The 15,625-nt window shown below is 36.0% G+C and overlaps 2 protein-coding genes across 2 annotated transcripts; both read right to left on the bottom strand.

The window, feature by feature from the left end:
* Positions 1-10,841: 10,841 nt before the first annotated feature.
* On the bottom strand, positions 10,842-12,509 carry LOC145243716 (uncharacterized). Its single transcript, XM_080106770.1, has one exon. The coding sequence runs from the start codon at positions 12,507-12,509 to the stop codon at positions 10,842-10,844; it is 1,668 nt and encodes a 555-aa protein (XP_079962896.1).
* A 393-nt stretch (positions 12,510-12,902) lies between these two features.
* Positions 12,903-15,299, bottom strand: LOC145243715 (uncharacterized). The gene has a single exon (XM_080106769.1). It carries the CDS (start codon positions 15,297-15,299, stop codon positions 12,903-12,905), a length of 2,397 nt encoding a protein of 798 aa, XP_079962895.1.
* Between the last annotated feature and the right edge of the window lie 326 nt (positions 15,300-15,625).

Genomic DNA, 15,625 nt, shown 5'->3' with positions numbered 1-15,625 from the left:
ACTTTCTGAATATCTAAGCTTAGCTTCAGAAATTGTTGTATTTTAGGCATTTTTAGCTGTTCTATACGATTATTTGGAATAATGCTTATTAAATAGTGATTACTATTGAAAATGGCAAAAGCACTAACAGATAAAAAGATAAAAACCAGAGTGGTTTATGTGGTTTGAATCTGACGATCAAGAATGGGGGCAATTCTTGAAAGGAGTATGCCATTTATCTTCTTATTCAGAGACATACTTAAATATGGCCCCATTAAAAACCATATATGAAGCCGCGAAGGCAATTTCGAACAGCCTGTAGTGAAACGTATTTCTGTAGAAGGGACTATCAATGGCAGAGTAAGCAGACACATCATATAACATAAACAACATTAAAATCAAAAGAACCCAATGAATGAGAAGAGAAAATAGAACATGATTCAGGAACAGATGTGAGAAAAGGGGATCAAATAAAGATGGTTGCTGATGGTCATAATCAAGAAAGTGTGCAGGCACGGAAGTATTATAGCAAGCCTCTTTCACCCCTATGGTTTACTACAGATTAAGCATCTTTCATTGCACAAAGACCAGCATGCACTTCGCCGGCTCGTATGTCATAATTCATATGCAAATAGGCAAAAGTGTATAGATGCATTGTAATGAAATAATACCCCAATCAAAAAATAGATGATTAAATAACCAGGGAACTATAGATCGCAGAATATGGGAAAATGCGATTTCTGGAAACATTCTAATAGCGCAGTGAATAAAGGGCCATCAGTAATTAACACACTATCATACAAGCAGAAGGTTGCATGCACGGCAACCAAAAAAAACAAAAAACGGAACTGCTTGCTTGATGATTGGCCTTCAACTCAACCTTAGACAAACAATTACCCCCTAAATTTCCTTGTGCGGACGAAAGTCACAATTGATTATCTTAAATTACCCCTTTACATATCTACAATGTCAGAAAAAAATTAACCACTTCTAACGCGTGTGAACCTGATCTCATCCCTGCTATACTAATTAGGAAATTCTCAGCGAAACTACCCCCGTACTTTCCAAACAAACTACAACAAAAACCTTGCTGAATCGTGCTTCCCTAATAGCTGGAATATGGCCTCTCTAGTACAGTGTACAAAATTCTGGCGAAAAGAACCGACCCTCTCAATTATCCCCTTAAAGTCTCCTCATTCTTTTAACTGAAATCTTCAAGACGCTAATCAATCAAGAACTAGTCCACCACCTTGCAAGAGCTAGTCTTTCTGCAAACATTACGACCTTAGGAAATGTCGTTCTACTGCAGATATGTTTACAGTCATCTCAGAAAGCACTTGATAAGCTGGGTGATACCAGGATTGTAGTCCACGATATATTTAAATCCTTTGACAAAGCCTGGCATATAGAGCTGCTAATAAAAACCATACCATGTGGTATAACAGGACTAATACTAAATATAATTTGATCCTTCTTAAACAATAGGGCCATCCAGTTTGCCATTGATAGATGTTCATCCAAGCAGATTAACTTTAATACAGGAGGGTCTCAGGGGGTTGATATTTGGAACAATATTATTCCTGATATTTATCAATGAGCTCCTTGATAATATTGAGCACGAGCGGGTATATTTGCTGCTGACACAACGCTCTATAACACACACGAGAGTAGAACAAATGTACAAAAATCCAAGACAATGGTTAAATAATTAGGAAATGACATCCATACACTAGTATAATGGGTTGTAAATAGATGGTGAAACTTTATGTTAATTGAAATAAGCTGTTCTCCAAACACCGATATTTATAACGAATAACACCCTACCTGAGAATTCGTTCTTTAAACTCATAGGCTTCACATTCACAGGAAATATAAACTAGAATACATACATTACTGCAAAGAAGGCGGGCTTCCTTTATCCTGCTATAAAACTGTTCACACATGTGAGCATTCTGTACTTCTATAAGGCCGCCATTAGCCCACGTGCGGGGGAATTGTTCCCACATATGGGCTTGTGCATCCACTACTAGTCTCTCTCTCTCTCTTTCTCTCTCTCTCTCTTGGATAGGTTCCTCAAAGTGTCTGCAATTTAATAGGTCCCACATTCTCAATTAAGCTCCAACCCCTGTCCCATCGCCCCAATGTTGCATCCCTGTGCCTGTTTTCCAGTTATTTTAATGAAGTGTGTTCTGATGAACTTATTATACTTGTGCCCTTTCAACGTACATATCCCCGACAAACCCGCTTAGCAACAAAACAACGCCCTTTCACTGTTGAGGTACCTAAAAAACTATATGTTACTCATCTAGAACGGCTAGACTTTAGAATTCACTTCTTGCTGCCTGCTTCCCAAACTGTACTAATATGCAGAAGTTCAAATGAAACCTAAACCAACCTCTTAATTTTTTTAGGTACGACCCCAATTAGTAGCCCCTTAAGTCCAAGTGGAAATGGGCCTTGTTTGGGGTTGACGAGAGTAAAAAAAAACAGTACTGTCTGAAAAAAAAAAACTGTGCAAAAAAAACAAAACAATTTTTAGGCATTTCGCAGGTGACCAGAGGAAGAGATACATGTGTTGGGTTGCATACACGCAAATTAATTTAATTTAAAGAATGCGAGGCTTTCCACATTTTCTATTGAAATGCATAATTTGGTCCAAATTTGCAAGAGGATAACAGAAACTAATTTGCATTCCGGACTGAAAGAATGTTTATATAAATCAAAACGCAAAGCGATCAGAAAATAGTAGGTCACAGAGCGAAGAAACTTGACACATTTTCACTGTCAAATATTCGCCCCACATCCCTGCCACGCGCCTTCACTTTTGTCAACACTCGAACTACCAAGTCGAAAAGCTTGTCATTAGAAAGAATACAAAATGCTTTTATAACTCTGCTGTGATGTGTATCTTTTTCGCTGCCAGGTGTATATATTATAGACAATGACAACAGTCGATTTAGAAATTATATAGAATATATATATACATATACATATATATATATATATATATATATATATATATATATATATATATGAAAAACGCATTAAACGACAAGCATTGGCGAATATGTAATAATAGGAAGTGTAGTGTAGCAATGATAATATTAAACACATAAAAACTACATTCATGAGAATCAAGACTTAGGATATGTACATTGTGAAATAATTTGCGGAAAAGAATAGCTACATCATGAAAATATATCTACACTGACACTAACGGAGGTAGCAAATAGCTCTCTATAATAATTGTTATCAATAGAAACAATCATATTAGTCTAAGAATCTGGAAAAATATAGATGGTACTTGTGCAAAAGAAAATATTAGATACAAGTAAAATTTGATGATATTATGGAAATAATAAGGTGTCTGTTGGGTGTATATATAGAACGCCTGACAAATAAACAAATAAGTAGAAGGGAAATGTAGAATTAGTTAAATGCAAATAAAGTCTGAAAGATACACCACTACAAGCATTAGATCCAATTGGCTCAAAATAGCATAACAAAAATGATAAAGCCTTCCAGAGACTCATCTACATATCTATAAAAATTAAATTGTCTCTCTGTGTGTGGCTGTGTGTCTGAACATTTCCTTATAAAACAACTCTACAGACGGAAGATTTGACATAACGGGTATTGGGATTTGGGAACAGTTTTTAAAACGGTTTTCGATCATAAATTTTGCTGTCAAGGGGTCAAAGTTCAAAGTTTTGACCGTTAAAAACTACCAAACTCCTCCGCTGATTTTACATTGGACATGGATCAATTTTTTTCTTGGATTTAAGCCTAAAACAATCAATGTTAAAGGGTCGAATCTGGAGACAAAGTTAAAAAATAATGATTCCTGCGGTCTCCATCAAATTACTCAGCCGATCTTTGGTCCAAAAATTTTAAATTTCACAAAAAACAAGCTTTTTGCTCAGATTTTGCTGATAATTAAGCTGCCAAGGGACCATGTTCAAAAGATTGAACCTTTAACAAACTATTTAGCCAATTTCGGGCCTACAAATCTAAAATTATACATAAAGGGTATTCAAATATGCAGCAAGAATTTTAATAAGGATTTGGGCGAGAATTTGGATGCCAAGAAACCAAAGTTGAAAAGGTTGACTTTTGCAGACTCTACCAAACTCTTCCGCCAAGTTTGTCTCTAACCGCTTGAAATTTAAGATGTAGGCTTTCGGGACATAAGTCAAACTTTTTGATATATATATATATATATATATATATATATATATATATATATATATAAATATATATATATATATACACGCATAAAGTCATGAACAGTACATAGGGTCCAAGCAAAGCTGGGTTAAACTGCTCTAAGGGAAAAGAAAGGCGTTACTCAGCTGTGCAATAAAACATTAAAGCAAATTCCCAATTAAATGCAAATTAATGCACATTTTGCTTGATTGATATGAACTTTTGTATTAACATTCGGACCATAGAAATGAAATATATTACTTTTAAAAAATATTTTTCGACATTATTAAATTCGATCTATTGCATAAATTTAGATTTTGTTCATCTTCCCCAACAGTCCGCAATTCAATATTTTCTCAAATATAATAAATACGATGGACAGTACAAAAAGAACTATACCCTATCTTTTTATTTAAAAAAATTTTTTTTGCCAAAATAAATAATGGAGTTTTAAAAATCGCGTTTTTATCATGAGTCAACTAATGCATTAAATACCTAAATTTTTCATCTCTGTGTCGCAGATATGTACGGTGTAATAACCTAAAAAAATTCCTTGTCATTGACGTATGTTCGAAGGTGAAATACATCACTGAATTCCTTCTTTCAAAAAATATATTAAGCGATCAACGTAAGTTGGTGCATGTTAAACATTTCTGAAACTAAGGCAATTTATGTTAGCACATTGAGGTGGTATGTTAATCGATTTAAAAGTGGCGACAAAAATGTGAGTTACGACGCATTAAAAGTGACAGGCAAAAATACATTCACAATAGTGGTGACTATATATCAGGTTGACAAGAATTCTCTTGCGGTTTAACATTATGAATTCAGGTGTACATATCTGAGTTCAAACATAAATTAATTGATCCAAATAAGTACCATGAGAATGAGCACATTTTTTTCCAGTGCGAAACAGATGTGTTCATGCGAGTAACATAAAAATCTTACGTTCTGTTTGCGATGAAGTTTTGAAAAGGGGTGTATATATTGCTTTGGTATTTTAAGCATTTCTAACGCAGAATGTTTTCACGATGCCTGAAAAAGTATTAGTCGGCAGAGTATGGATGCTGAATCAGGATTTCGTAGCCCAATTTGTTAACTGTCTGCAAGGGTGATTTAGCAACGTGCGATCGGGCATTGTCCTGTAGGAGGATTGAGTCTTTTCTCTTGGCTAATGCTGAGTATTTTTGTCGAAGTTTCTAATGGATTTCAATCACTTGCTGAAAATACTTCTCCATCGTAATGGTTTCGCTTTCATTCAAAAACAGTAATAGATAAAACACACAAATAGTCAGCCTTGACCCTTTTGGGTGCAATCTGGCTACGGGAAATGTCGTGGACCGTAATCGGTATCTAACCACTGAGCTGAGAGTCGGCGGTTGACGTAAAAAAAAAAAAATCTTCATTGCAAGTAAAATTCGGTCAAGAATCGGGTCGTTCTTGTTGCGTAAAAGAAGGGAAGATGACATTTCATAACGGCGTTTATTTTGGTTATTGTTAATTTCGTGAGATCCCGCATTGATCAAGATTCTTTGTCTTTCTTATCTCCGTCAAATGGTTGTAATCGTCGTATACGTTACTTTTAATTCAGAAGCAAGTTCTTGAACAGTTATGCGTGGATTGGCTTTGACTAAGGTTTCGAATTGATCGGTATCAACATCTGATGGCCGACCACTACGCTCATCATCTTCAGGACTTTTGTCACCTCCACGAAATTTCTTAAACCACTATTGTGTTGTGCGTCAAGTAGTAGTTTCTCGGTCAAAGGTTTCGTTGATATCGCGAGCTGTTTCAGCAGGTCTTTTGTCTAGTTTGAACTTTAATAAGAAACTTGTACCAATTTGCTTGTTTTCCACATCGTTTTCAACGTTCTGAAGAGAAGACATAATATGTGGTCCTCCAGCTATGCAGGTACGCAGATGTGACCTCTAACTCGACTTACATTGCAATGGCCGGTGATCGTCTATCTCCCGGTACGGCTCAACATGTATTCCCAACGTTACAGGCTTCGTGTCGATTTCCGCTGAAAATCAATTAGCTTTGCATGCAAGCAAAAAAAAAAAGAAAAAGAAAAACGACGACAAACTCGGAGGGGTCTATACTACGAAAAAGTTAACTCACGAAAATTACAGGTTTTTTCATATGTACATTGTTTAATCTTAAAATCTTATTCTTCGTTCTCCACGATGGCGGTCAGGTTTGAGGTAATTTGGCGGTTCCCTGGGAGCGTGTGTTTCTCTCGAGATTTGGCCTCAATCTGGTAATTTTGCCACGGCCATTTGCTTAAATTGGGAAGTGATGGGATAGTTTGGGAAAGCTGTTAAACCAATCAGGGTCTAATACTTATTTTAGGGGATACCCAAATCATTTTGAGTGTGTGCACCTCTACAGGTCTTTCATGTCCTGCGCATCTTGTATTAAAACTCAATTTTATTCACACGCCCCAAAAGGTAAACGTTTCCTTTTCAGAAAGCCTGAAAGTCTAGGCAGGTGTTTCTCAAGCCAAACGAATGTGTGGTTTCATTCCACATTATTCTGGGATTTCCTGTCATTTTTTTAAAACAATAAAATATGTTTATTGAGATTGTCGGACTGACTTCCTCATCTTGGTTGTTATATTCACAACGTTTCGGCCGTTTTGCCCTCTAGCATTCATCAGGTGCTTTGTATCGCACTGGGAAACCGTTTGTTAGGAGTCTCGAACCCAAACATTTATTATTATTACAGGGGTACCGTGTTCGGACTCCAGCTAGGCTCTGGAACATAGTTTCTGATTCTCTGTTTTTAATGTTACTTTTCACTGCCTTCGTTCAAGATTGAACTAAACACCTTTGGGTAACTGTAAACTTTGATACAACGTCTAGGACCACTCAGCCATATGTCACTAGGACAATTCTTAGTTGGTGTTGTTAATGTTAAACCTATGTGCCCCCGTAGTAATAATGAAGGGTTAGGTTCGAGACTCCTAACAAAAGGTTCCCCAGTTCGATACAAAACACCTGATGAAGGCCGGAGGGCAAAACGGCCGAAACGTTGTGAATATAACAACCAAGATGAGGAAGTCTGTCCGACAATCTCAATAAATGAAAACACCTCATCTAAAAAATACAGAAAATTACTAATAAAATATGTGTATGTTTTTACAAAACATAATAAATGCATCCCTTTGATAGGTCAGCCGCCGCTGTTTGGGATTCAATCAACGTTTAACAGACAATCTCAGCATATATACCCGGCATTACTGATAGTTTAAGGGGATCTTAATCTCTCCAATGGAGGCCATATCGCTCTCCTAGACGGTCACTTCATAATAGGTTGTATAGGATTATAATCTAAGCAGTTAGATAGCACGATAAACTCTCCTTAAAACGATATATTATTAAAGGTATTATTACGAAGACTTATTTGAGAAAACATCATTTGAAAGCAAAATTAAAATTTCGTTGCAATTTTCTTGTCAGCCTAATTGAAAACATAAATTCTGAAACAAAAGGGTGAAATAGTTTATAATAAAGTATATCCTACATTGCAATGTAGAACCCCTATTGTTGATTATATTTAATCATTTTTTATATAATGTCTTTGATTAAAGTTTAAAATAAAAAAGACAAGTTCAATTGTATACTTAACAGAACCATTTATTTCGATTGCGCCTCGGTCTTATCAAAAACATGTCCTGTACTTTAGAAAATGCTTTTTTTATATATAATGGCTTGAACTAATATTTTAAAATGCAAAAAAAAGTATTATAGTTTAATTACATTCTAAAGAGAAACATTCATATTCGCACACACCCCTGTCTTATCAAAGAACTATCCGGATCCTTCTGTGTGTACGGTGACAAAACTTCTTCAATACACTTGTGATATTGGGTTTTTTAGGTGTTAACTTTGTTCAAAATTGTACCGTTCCTCGTATAATCGGATTTTTCGATTATCGCTTAAGGATAAACTGAAAAATAGCAACTCACATACAGATAAATATTCCATTATATATATATATATATATATATATATATATTTATATATATATATATATATATATATATATATATATATATATATATATATATATATATAACTCAGAATAAAATTATCCAAAAATCAGCTGGTATGGAAACCTGTGATTATAAGATTTACAAGATATTACTGGCAGTAATATTCTATAAGTATTATCCCACCTAAATACCAATTGCTACCATTATAACTATTTGCCAATATTTTTTCTTCTGAAGAGATTGGAGAAATCCAAAACCTATGGGATAAAGAATTAAATTATTTTAATGTATTCTTTGTCTTACATAGAATAATAAAAATCATGTTCTGAAACTCAAACATTTCATGTCCAAGTCTTTTAAATTCATTGAATGGCTAACATTCGATTGAATATATATATATATATATATATATATATATATATATATATATATATATATATATATATATATAGAGAGAGAGAGAGAGAGAGATAAACACTAGTGAAAAGACCCGACCCTGTCCAGTATTAAATGAGGATAAAAAATTCTGCACCCTCACATACTTTTATTGCCATCGAAATCGGAATATCCCCACTTTTTAAAAGAAATCTATCGATCGATTGTTATACCTAGCGAGTCCCCTCCCGCGCAGTGTAACAAAAAGAAACTTCACATGCATCCTCACAATGACTTAGTCCATAATAGCTTATAGTATACATCGTACTGTAAAAATCCCCTGTGTATTTTATGAAGTTATCTGTAAAATATTTCATCAATTAAGGTTTAAAATACAAAAGTCAAATGCCATGGTTTAGTAGTGTTCTATACTAAAACATTTATTTCGAACGCCACCCTGCCTTCTCAAATAAACATCTGTTAATTTTATAATTTTTTTTCATAATACATTACATAATACAATCAGAAAGTACCATAGGTTAATTGTGCTTTAATAAGGAACAATTATATCGAACGCGTCTCTGTTTAATAAAATAATCTACAGTTTATTTTATAGACTTTGATTTTCTGCTTGTGCGTTGATAAAATGCCTTTAATGCACTTATAATGTTCGCTAGTATAAAAGCCTAAACCAATGGTCAAAACATGACTTTTTATTCCAATCGAATTTTCTGATTATCGATTTTCTACAGTAAACGGAGATATTGCTATAAAAACTACGACGAATACACCCAGACACATCATGTACCTTCGTGCTAGATAAAAAATAACATAGCTCCACTATTTCGGAGTCAATAAGGAACGTATTCATGCACAAATTTACACACACTCTTTATTTTACATAAGTTTGTAGCAGTAGTACCCGACACTGTATGGGGTTGAATGATGATCAACGAATGTTTCTATTCTCTTATAATTTTTTGTCATGAAAATCGATCAAATTGTCCCTTTTTTAATCAAATCGATTGCCTGCTCTTCTTAGGAAACTCATCGCAATTTACCGGGAGGAAGCTTCACATGTCTCAAGGTTACTTAGTCGACAATATATAGTAGTATACATTGTCATGTAGAGAACATACTGTTAGTATTCTAATATATATATATATATTATAATACTAACATTTGCATTTTAAACTTTATAATACTAACATTTGCATTTTAAACTTTAATTCAGAACATTATATATATATATATATATATATATATATAATATTCTGAATTAAAGTTTAAAATGCAAAGGTCAGGCATTCTGCTTTAATTTTGATCTACATAGAAACATACATTTCGAACGAGCCCCTGCCATATCAAAGAGTATACTGTTGATTCTATATGCCTGGACTTAGTGCTTGTTTTATGAAACTGCCTTCAATCTAAGTTTAAATGAAAAATTCGAATGCCATATCAAATAATATACTGTTGAATATTTATGTCGGGCTTTTCGACTTTTGTGATAATAAAACTTCTCAAATTCATTTCTGATGTTAGGCTGTGTAAGGAATAATCTTTGGTCAAAATCGCTATTCTTCGGATTATTTCGATTATCGATACTTGTCAAATACATTTCGATACAACGCCTGTCTCAGAACACTACAAAACACATATAGTATGTTCTTGTAAAATTATATATATTGTCGATATTTCCTACCGACGAGTGGGGGGGGGAAGAAAAGACGTTTAACTTGCAACGAAAAATTACCTCGTTGCTTACAAGCAAACGTATTCTTGTAAATGTAACGTGCTGTTAACAGTTGTCGTACCGGCCTGATAGATCTCTAACAACGATAAGGACAAAAAAACTACAACAACAACAAGCCTACAAAGGTGACTGTTTTTATAGTCTCAATCTCTCGTTCAGCGAGACTGAAACGAGACTGGAATGCCCATTTAAACCACAAGGAATAGACATCCTATTTTCTTCATTAACAAACACCAGGCCAGCCCGTCCACAGCCATGAGTGTCTTTCCCTTCCCACCGAGCCACCCTCGGTAAGTCAATCAATTTAATTATCACACATTCCCCACAAAAAAAAAAAAATAATAATAATAAAAAAAAAATCTTGATTAAGGGAATAAAAGTTCATTTAGACTCCCGATAAACTGGGTCTACCAGGTACAACTCCTTGAGGGTCACAAGTTGAACAGAACCATTGTTTATCTTCTGGTGGTGCTTCAGTTAGACTCACACAGCTGAAGTGGAACCAGTCATTACATCTATCGCAGGCTATCATAGGTCTGCTATCCTCAGGTCTGTTACAGGTAGGACAGATCCAAATTGTAGTACTCTCTCTCTCCGTTGTGGGTCCTGACTCATATCCTGTGAATTTGGAGGTTCCATGCTTATAGGGTCGAGTTCTCCAGGCTGTGGAGAGAATTCCAGAGGAAAGAGATGTTTAATAGAATATATGTCTATAACTCCATTACCTTTCCTCACTTTCACCATACGCACCAAATTGTCATTTCCTTGGATTAACTGCAGAACTTCACCTAGAGACCAGAAAGGTCTCGTCTTCAGAGGGCTTTTTATGAGTACTATGTCCCCTGGTTTTTCTTTATCTTCAAAAGAACAATCAGCTAGGCTCAGAGCCCTTTCTCTGAGAATCAACAAATAGTCCACATTCCAAACCTTCCTAAATTTAGTTAGGCTTTCTTCCCGGGAACGCAGGGTTTGAATCAATTCACTTCGACTTAGAGGGTCCATTGTTTCCAGGTCCTGGTTTTCAACCCTCATCATTATTCCCTGACCAATATTTGCATTCATGAGAGAGTTAGGGGTTAAGATATTCAGCTCAGAGTCCTCAGAGCTCCTATATGTCAGGGGGCGGCTATTTACTGCCCTTTGCACGTCAGACAAAATTGTAAGTAGGCCAAAATAGTCTATTTTACCTCTTCCTATTGTTTTATATAGGCAGGATTTTATGGTCTTGATAGACCTTTCCCAACTACCACCATACCAAGGTGAAAACAGTGGAATCGTACAATGCTTCAAGTCATAAGAACTGAATCTTTCTTTGAATTCGTCCGCTAGCATTCCCCGGTTAATTATTCTGGCAGCAGCATTGAATGTGCGAGCGTTATCCGAATAAAGGTGCGTGGGTATTCCATTCGCGTTCGTGAACCTAATGAATGCTTGAATAAATGATTTTACAGTCATATCTGGAACCAGTTCCAAATGCACAGCCCTAATACTTATACATGTAAAAAGAATAATGTACATTTTGTAATCTCTTTCTTGTCCTTTAACATAGATATGACTGGTAAAATCCACACCAGTATGTAAATAAGGCCTGACAAAATTCACTCGAGGGGCTGGTAAGTTGGTCGAATTTGGTACTGAGAAGGAAACGGCATTATATTTTTTACACTTCATACAAGTACCAACCACATTTTTAATAGCCTGTCTGGCTTGTGGTATCCAATAACCGCCTAACCTTATTTCATTCAGAGTAGTGGCTAAGCCTAAGTGTTGGCATCTCTGGTGGTATTCTTGAATGATCAATTTTGTCAGGTAATGTTCTTTTCCTAATAAAATAGGATTCTGTATTTCATATGGGTGATATTCAGAGTTTCCTATTCTTCCTTTTGATCTTATGATGCCTTTGGGGTCTAGAAAGAGATTCAAGTTTTTGACCAGTTTCGGCATGCTCTTTCCTCCAGGGTCTAGCAGGAAGTCTAACTCTCTTGAAAGGGATTGTTTTTGCATAGTCTTGATCAGGTAGGCTTTTGCCTGTAACTTGGGATCCATCTCCCTCTTTCTTAACCTGTTGATGAATTTAAATACTAGTGAAGTCACACTGATCAACTTACTCAAACTAGAAAATTTTTCCAGTTTGATTTCTGATATAGCCACCTCATTCTCTGCGGCATAATTTACTGGATCACTAATCCGTTCCATTTGAGCCTTAGAAAGGCAGCCCAATTCACGATGGCACCAGGAGGATTCTTCTTGCTTTATCCATTTAGGTCCCTCATACCAAAGAGAAAGTTTTTCCTTAAATTTTCTGATGGTCCAACCTCTGGTGATGTAATCCGCTGGGTTTTCAATTGTCGATGCATACTTAAAGTTGACTTTTATGTTGAAATCACATTTGATTTTCTTCTCTCATTTGAGCTATGTCCTGTAATCTATGTTGTACAAACACGTTTTTCGTTTGGACAAAATCGGACAGAATCCAGGACAGAACGACCTGAGCATCCGTGATTACATAGACATCCTTAATAGTAATGTCCTTTAGTGACTCCTTTATAAAAGGGAGGCACTTCACGGCTAAAAATACCGCTAGAAGTTCTAACGTCGGGAGGGATTTTCCCTGCAGAGGAGATATTTTTGCCTTTGCAAAGACCAAGGATGAGTTCCCATCCTGTACAGCGTACACCGCAAACCCATATGCGACTTTAGATGCGTCGATAAAAAAAAGAAAAATAATTTGGTATCCTTTCCTTCATCTAAAGCTCTCCTTGAAAATGATACAGTGTTTAACGCGGACAGATCCTTTGCCAGCGTTCTCCAAACTGAACTCACACTTTGAGGAACCACATCATCCCAATTTAATTTTTGTTTCCATATTTCACTCATCAAGAGACGACCTCGCACTGTCACAGGTAAATAAAGAGACAAAGGATCAAATACCTTGGAGGTCTCAGACAATATTTTCCTCTTAGTAGACGCCTCCACGTCGCATGATGGTGGGCAAACACTTATTGAATCCTGGACAGGGTCATATTGATATCCCAACACTTTTTCCCAACCAGAGTCGAATCCTGACAATGTTCCATCTGCCTTCATTTTCTTTTGGAGTGTTACATAGTTGGAATTGCAAGATTCCAAATCAAAATTTCCTTTCTGTAAACGTTCTCTCACAGTAGTATACAAGGCAGATAGGTTTTCTGCATTATTTGCAGTTTTCACCAAGTTATCTATATAAAAATTGGATTTCAATGTTTCTGAACAGTCATCTAAAGGGAACTTATCCGCATGAAACTTTAATACATAATTTAAAATAAAGGGGCTTGCATTGAAGCCAAATATAATGGTTTTGTACGGGTAGCAATGCAAGTTTTCACCTTTCTTTAGAAAAAAGCAAAATCGATTACGATCTCTTTCAGATGCCAGCCGAATCATCAGAAATGCTTTCCTAATGTCAGCTAGCAATGCGTATCGGTTTGTTCTGAATCGGATCATCAATTTTATCATGTCTGTCATCAGGTTTACTCCAGGATATGCTGCTTCGTTCAATGATACCGAGTCCTTATTCTTATATGAACAATTACACACTGGTCTCACTTTGGTAGTAGTCTGGTCAGTTAGCTTTAACACTGGCCTATGAGGTATCCATATATAATCTTTAAATTGTTCAGGTGGCACAATTATCTCTTCGATAATGCCCTCATCTTCTTGTTGTTGAAAAACTTGCAGATATTGATTATACAAGTTTTTCTTCTCCAGATCTTTGGTAACCCTTTCTAGAACTCGAATAGCAGCATTGTGATTCGAAGGTACTGATTTTATTTTATCGTCATACCACTGAAGTCGCACATGATAAAGACCATCTTTAAATGTGATGGAATCTCGGAATTGCTTAACTTTCTCTTCATCCAAGGTGGAGAATTTCTCGTCAGTGTGCAATCCAATGGATTCAAGGTTGAACATGTTCTCCAACCCTCGCTGGACATTACTTTCTTCGAACCAATTTTTTAAAGGGTCTGGGTAGGATTCCTTTGGGTGAACCACATAATTGATTCTGGCAGGTGGAAGTTCAGGAGTTCTAGCAAACACTTCTGCATAATTAAGCTGTGTTCTTTTTTGGGTTTTAAGCTGGTGTTTATAGAGAAAAGAACACCTGTTTCCAAAGGGGATTAATCCTTTTTGTGTCTCGAATGCCACTCCATACATGCAAGGGATTACCTTTAAAGGTTCCAGGTACTGGATTGCGTCGAGTCCTAGTAACCCATCTATTATAATCAAATCCCTCTTGGCATCAAACTTTGCAGCCAGCCTGCGATTTTTTAAGTTCCCAAGAATCTGAGTAAGTCCTTCAAGGCGATAGGATAAGTTCAACTGGGTTGCTAGAATTGGGAGAGTATGAGTTCTCCCAGTAACCAAATTTAATCCCACAGAGATTTCCTTAAAATTTTTAGGACTAGTGCCTAAAAAGGTTTTTACCTCCATTTTTTTATCCTTGGCCAAAGAGAGGCAATTCAACTTTTTTAAAATTAAAGTGTCAAAATAAGTCCGTTGACTGACAGTGTCCAACAGGCAGTTCACCTTCACCTTTTTTTCGCCTCTTTTCACTATTATGCCAATTATGGGTGACAGGAAAGCATCATTATAGCCCTTTGTATGCAGGCAAGTATCAACCTGCATACCTCTTGTAATGGTTGAGCACATAGCAGTTATGTGTCCCTTCGAGTTGCAATGATGACAACTTTTTCTTGATGTTTTTAATGGACACATATTCCCCCAGTGAGACCTCTTTAGGCACCGAAAACAGAGACGCAACTCTCTACACCTTGTTATCCTTGCTTCATGAGTAGAATAGCTGTCATAATCTTCAGACAAATGTTTATTCGTTTTGCAAAATTCACATTTTGCCTCGGATATTAACATAGTATTAAAGGTTTTGAGAGACGAGGTTTCAATTGTCTGCTCTGGCTTAAACTTAGGTTGGAGTCGAGTTTTGGCCATTAGTATCTTGGTCGGCTTCCTGGCAACCAGCATCCGTTTTACTATACTTAGGGTTTCCTTCAACAGTGTAGACAATGTTGGGTATGAACTCCCGGAAATTCGTAACAGTTCTTCCCTTATTTCAGGAGGGAATTTCGTAAATAACACTTGTGATATTATTATCGCTCCAGCTGACTTATCGTCATATAAGTCACAATTATAAGAGGCCCTTAGTTCCCACATATCTGCCCGGGTCTTGATCATAATTTTTTTTAATCCTTCCAGGTTTTTGGGATTGTCCAACTGAAAATCTAATATTTCCTGAATTATTTCCCCTCTTATCTCCT

Source organism: Euprymna scolopes, chromosome 22 (genome assembly GCF_053919585.1).
Source record: "Euprymna scolopes isolate OS-2025 chromosome 22, ASM5391958v1, whole genome shotgun sequence".
NCBI lineage: Eukaryota > Metazoa > Mollusca > Cephalopoda > Sepiida > Sepiolidae > Euprymna > Euprymna scolopes.
The sequence above is the reverse complement of the archived record's forward strand: the minus strand, read 5'-3'. Positions and strand labels throughout refer to the sequence as shown.

Excerpts from the sequence above, each read along its gene's own strand:
- LOC145243716 (XM_080106770.1), bottom strand. The coding sequence starts at position 12,509 with ATGGAACGGATTAGTGATCCAGTAAATTATGCCGCAGAGAATGAGGTG.
- LOC145243715 (XM_080106769.1), bottom strand. The coding sequence starts at position 15,299 with ATGGCCAAAACTCGACTCCAACCTAAGTTTAAGCCAGAGCAGACAATT.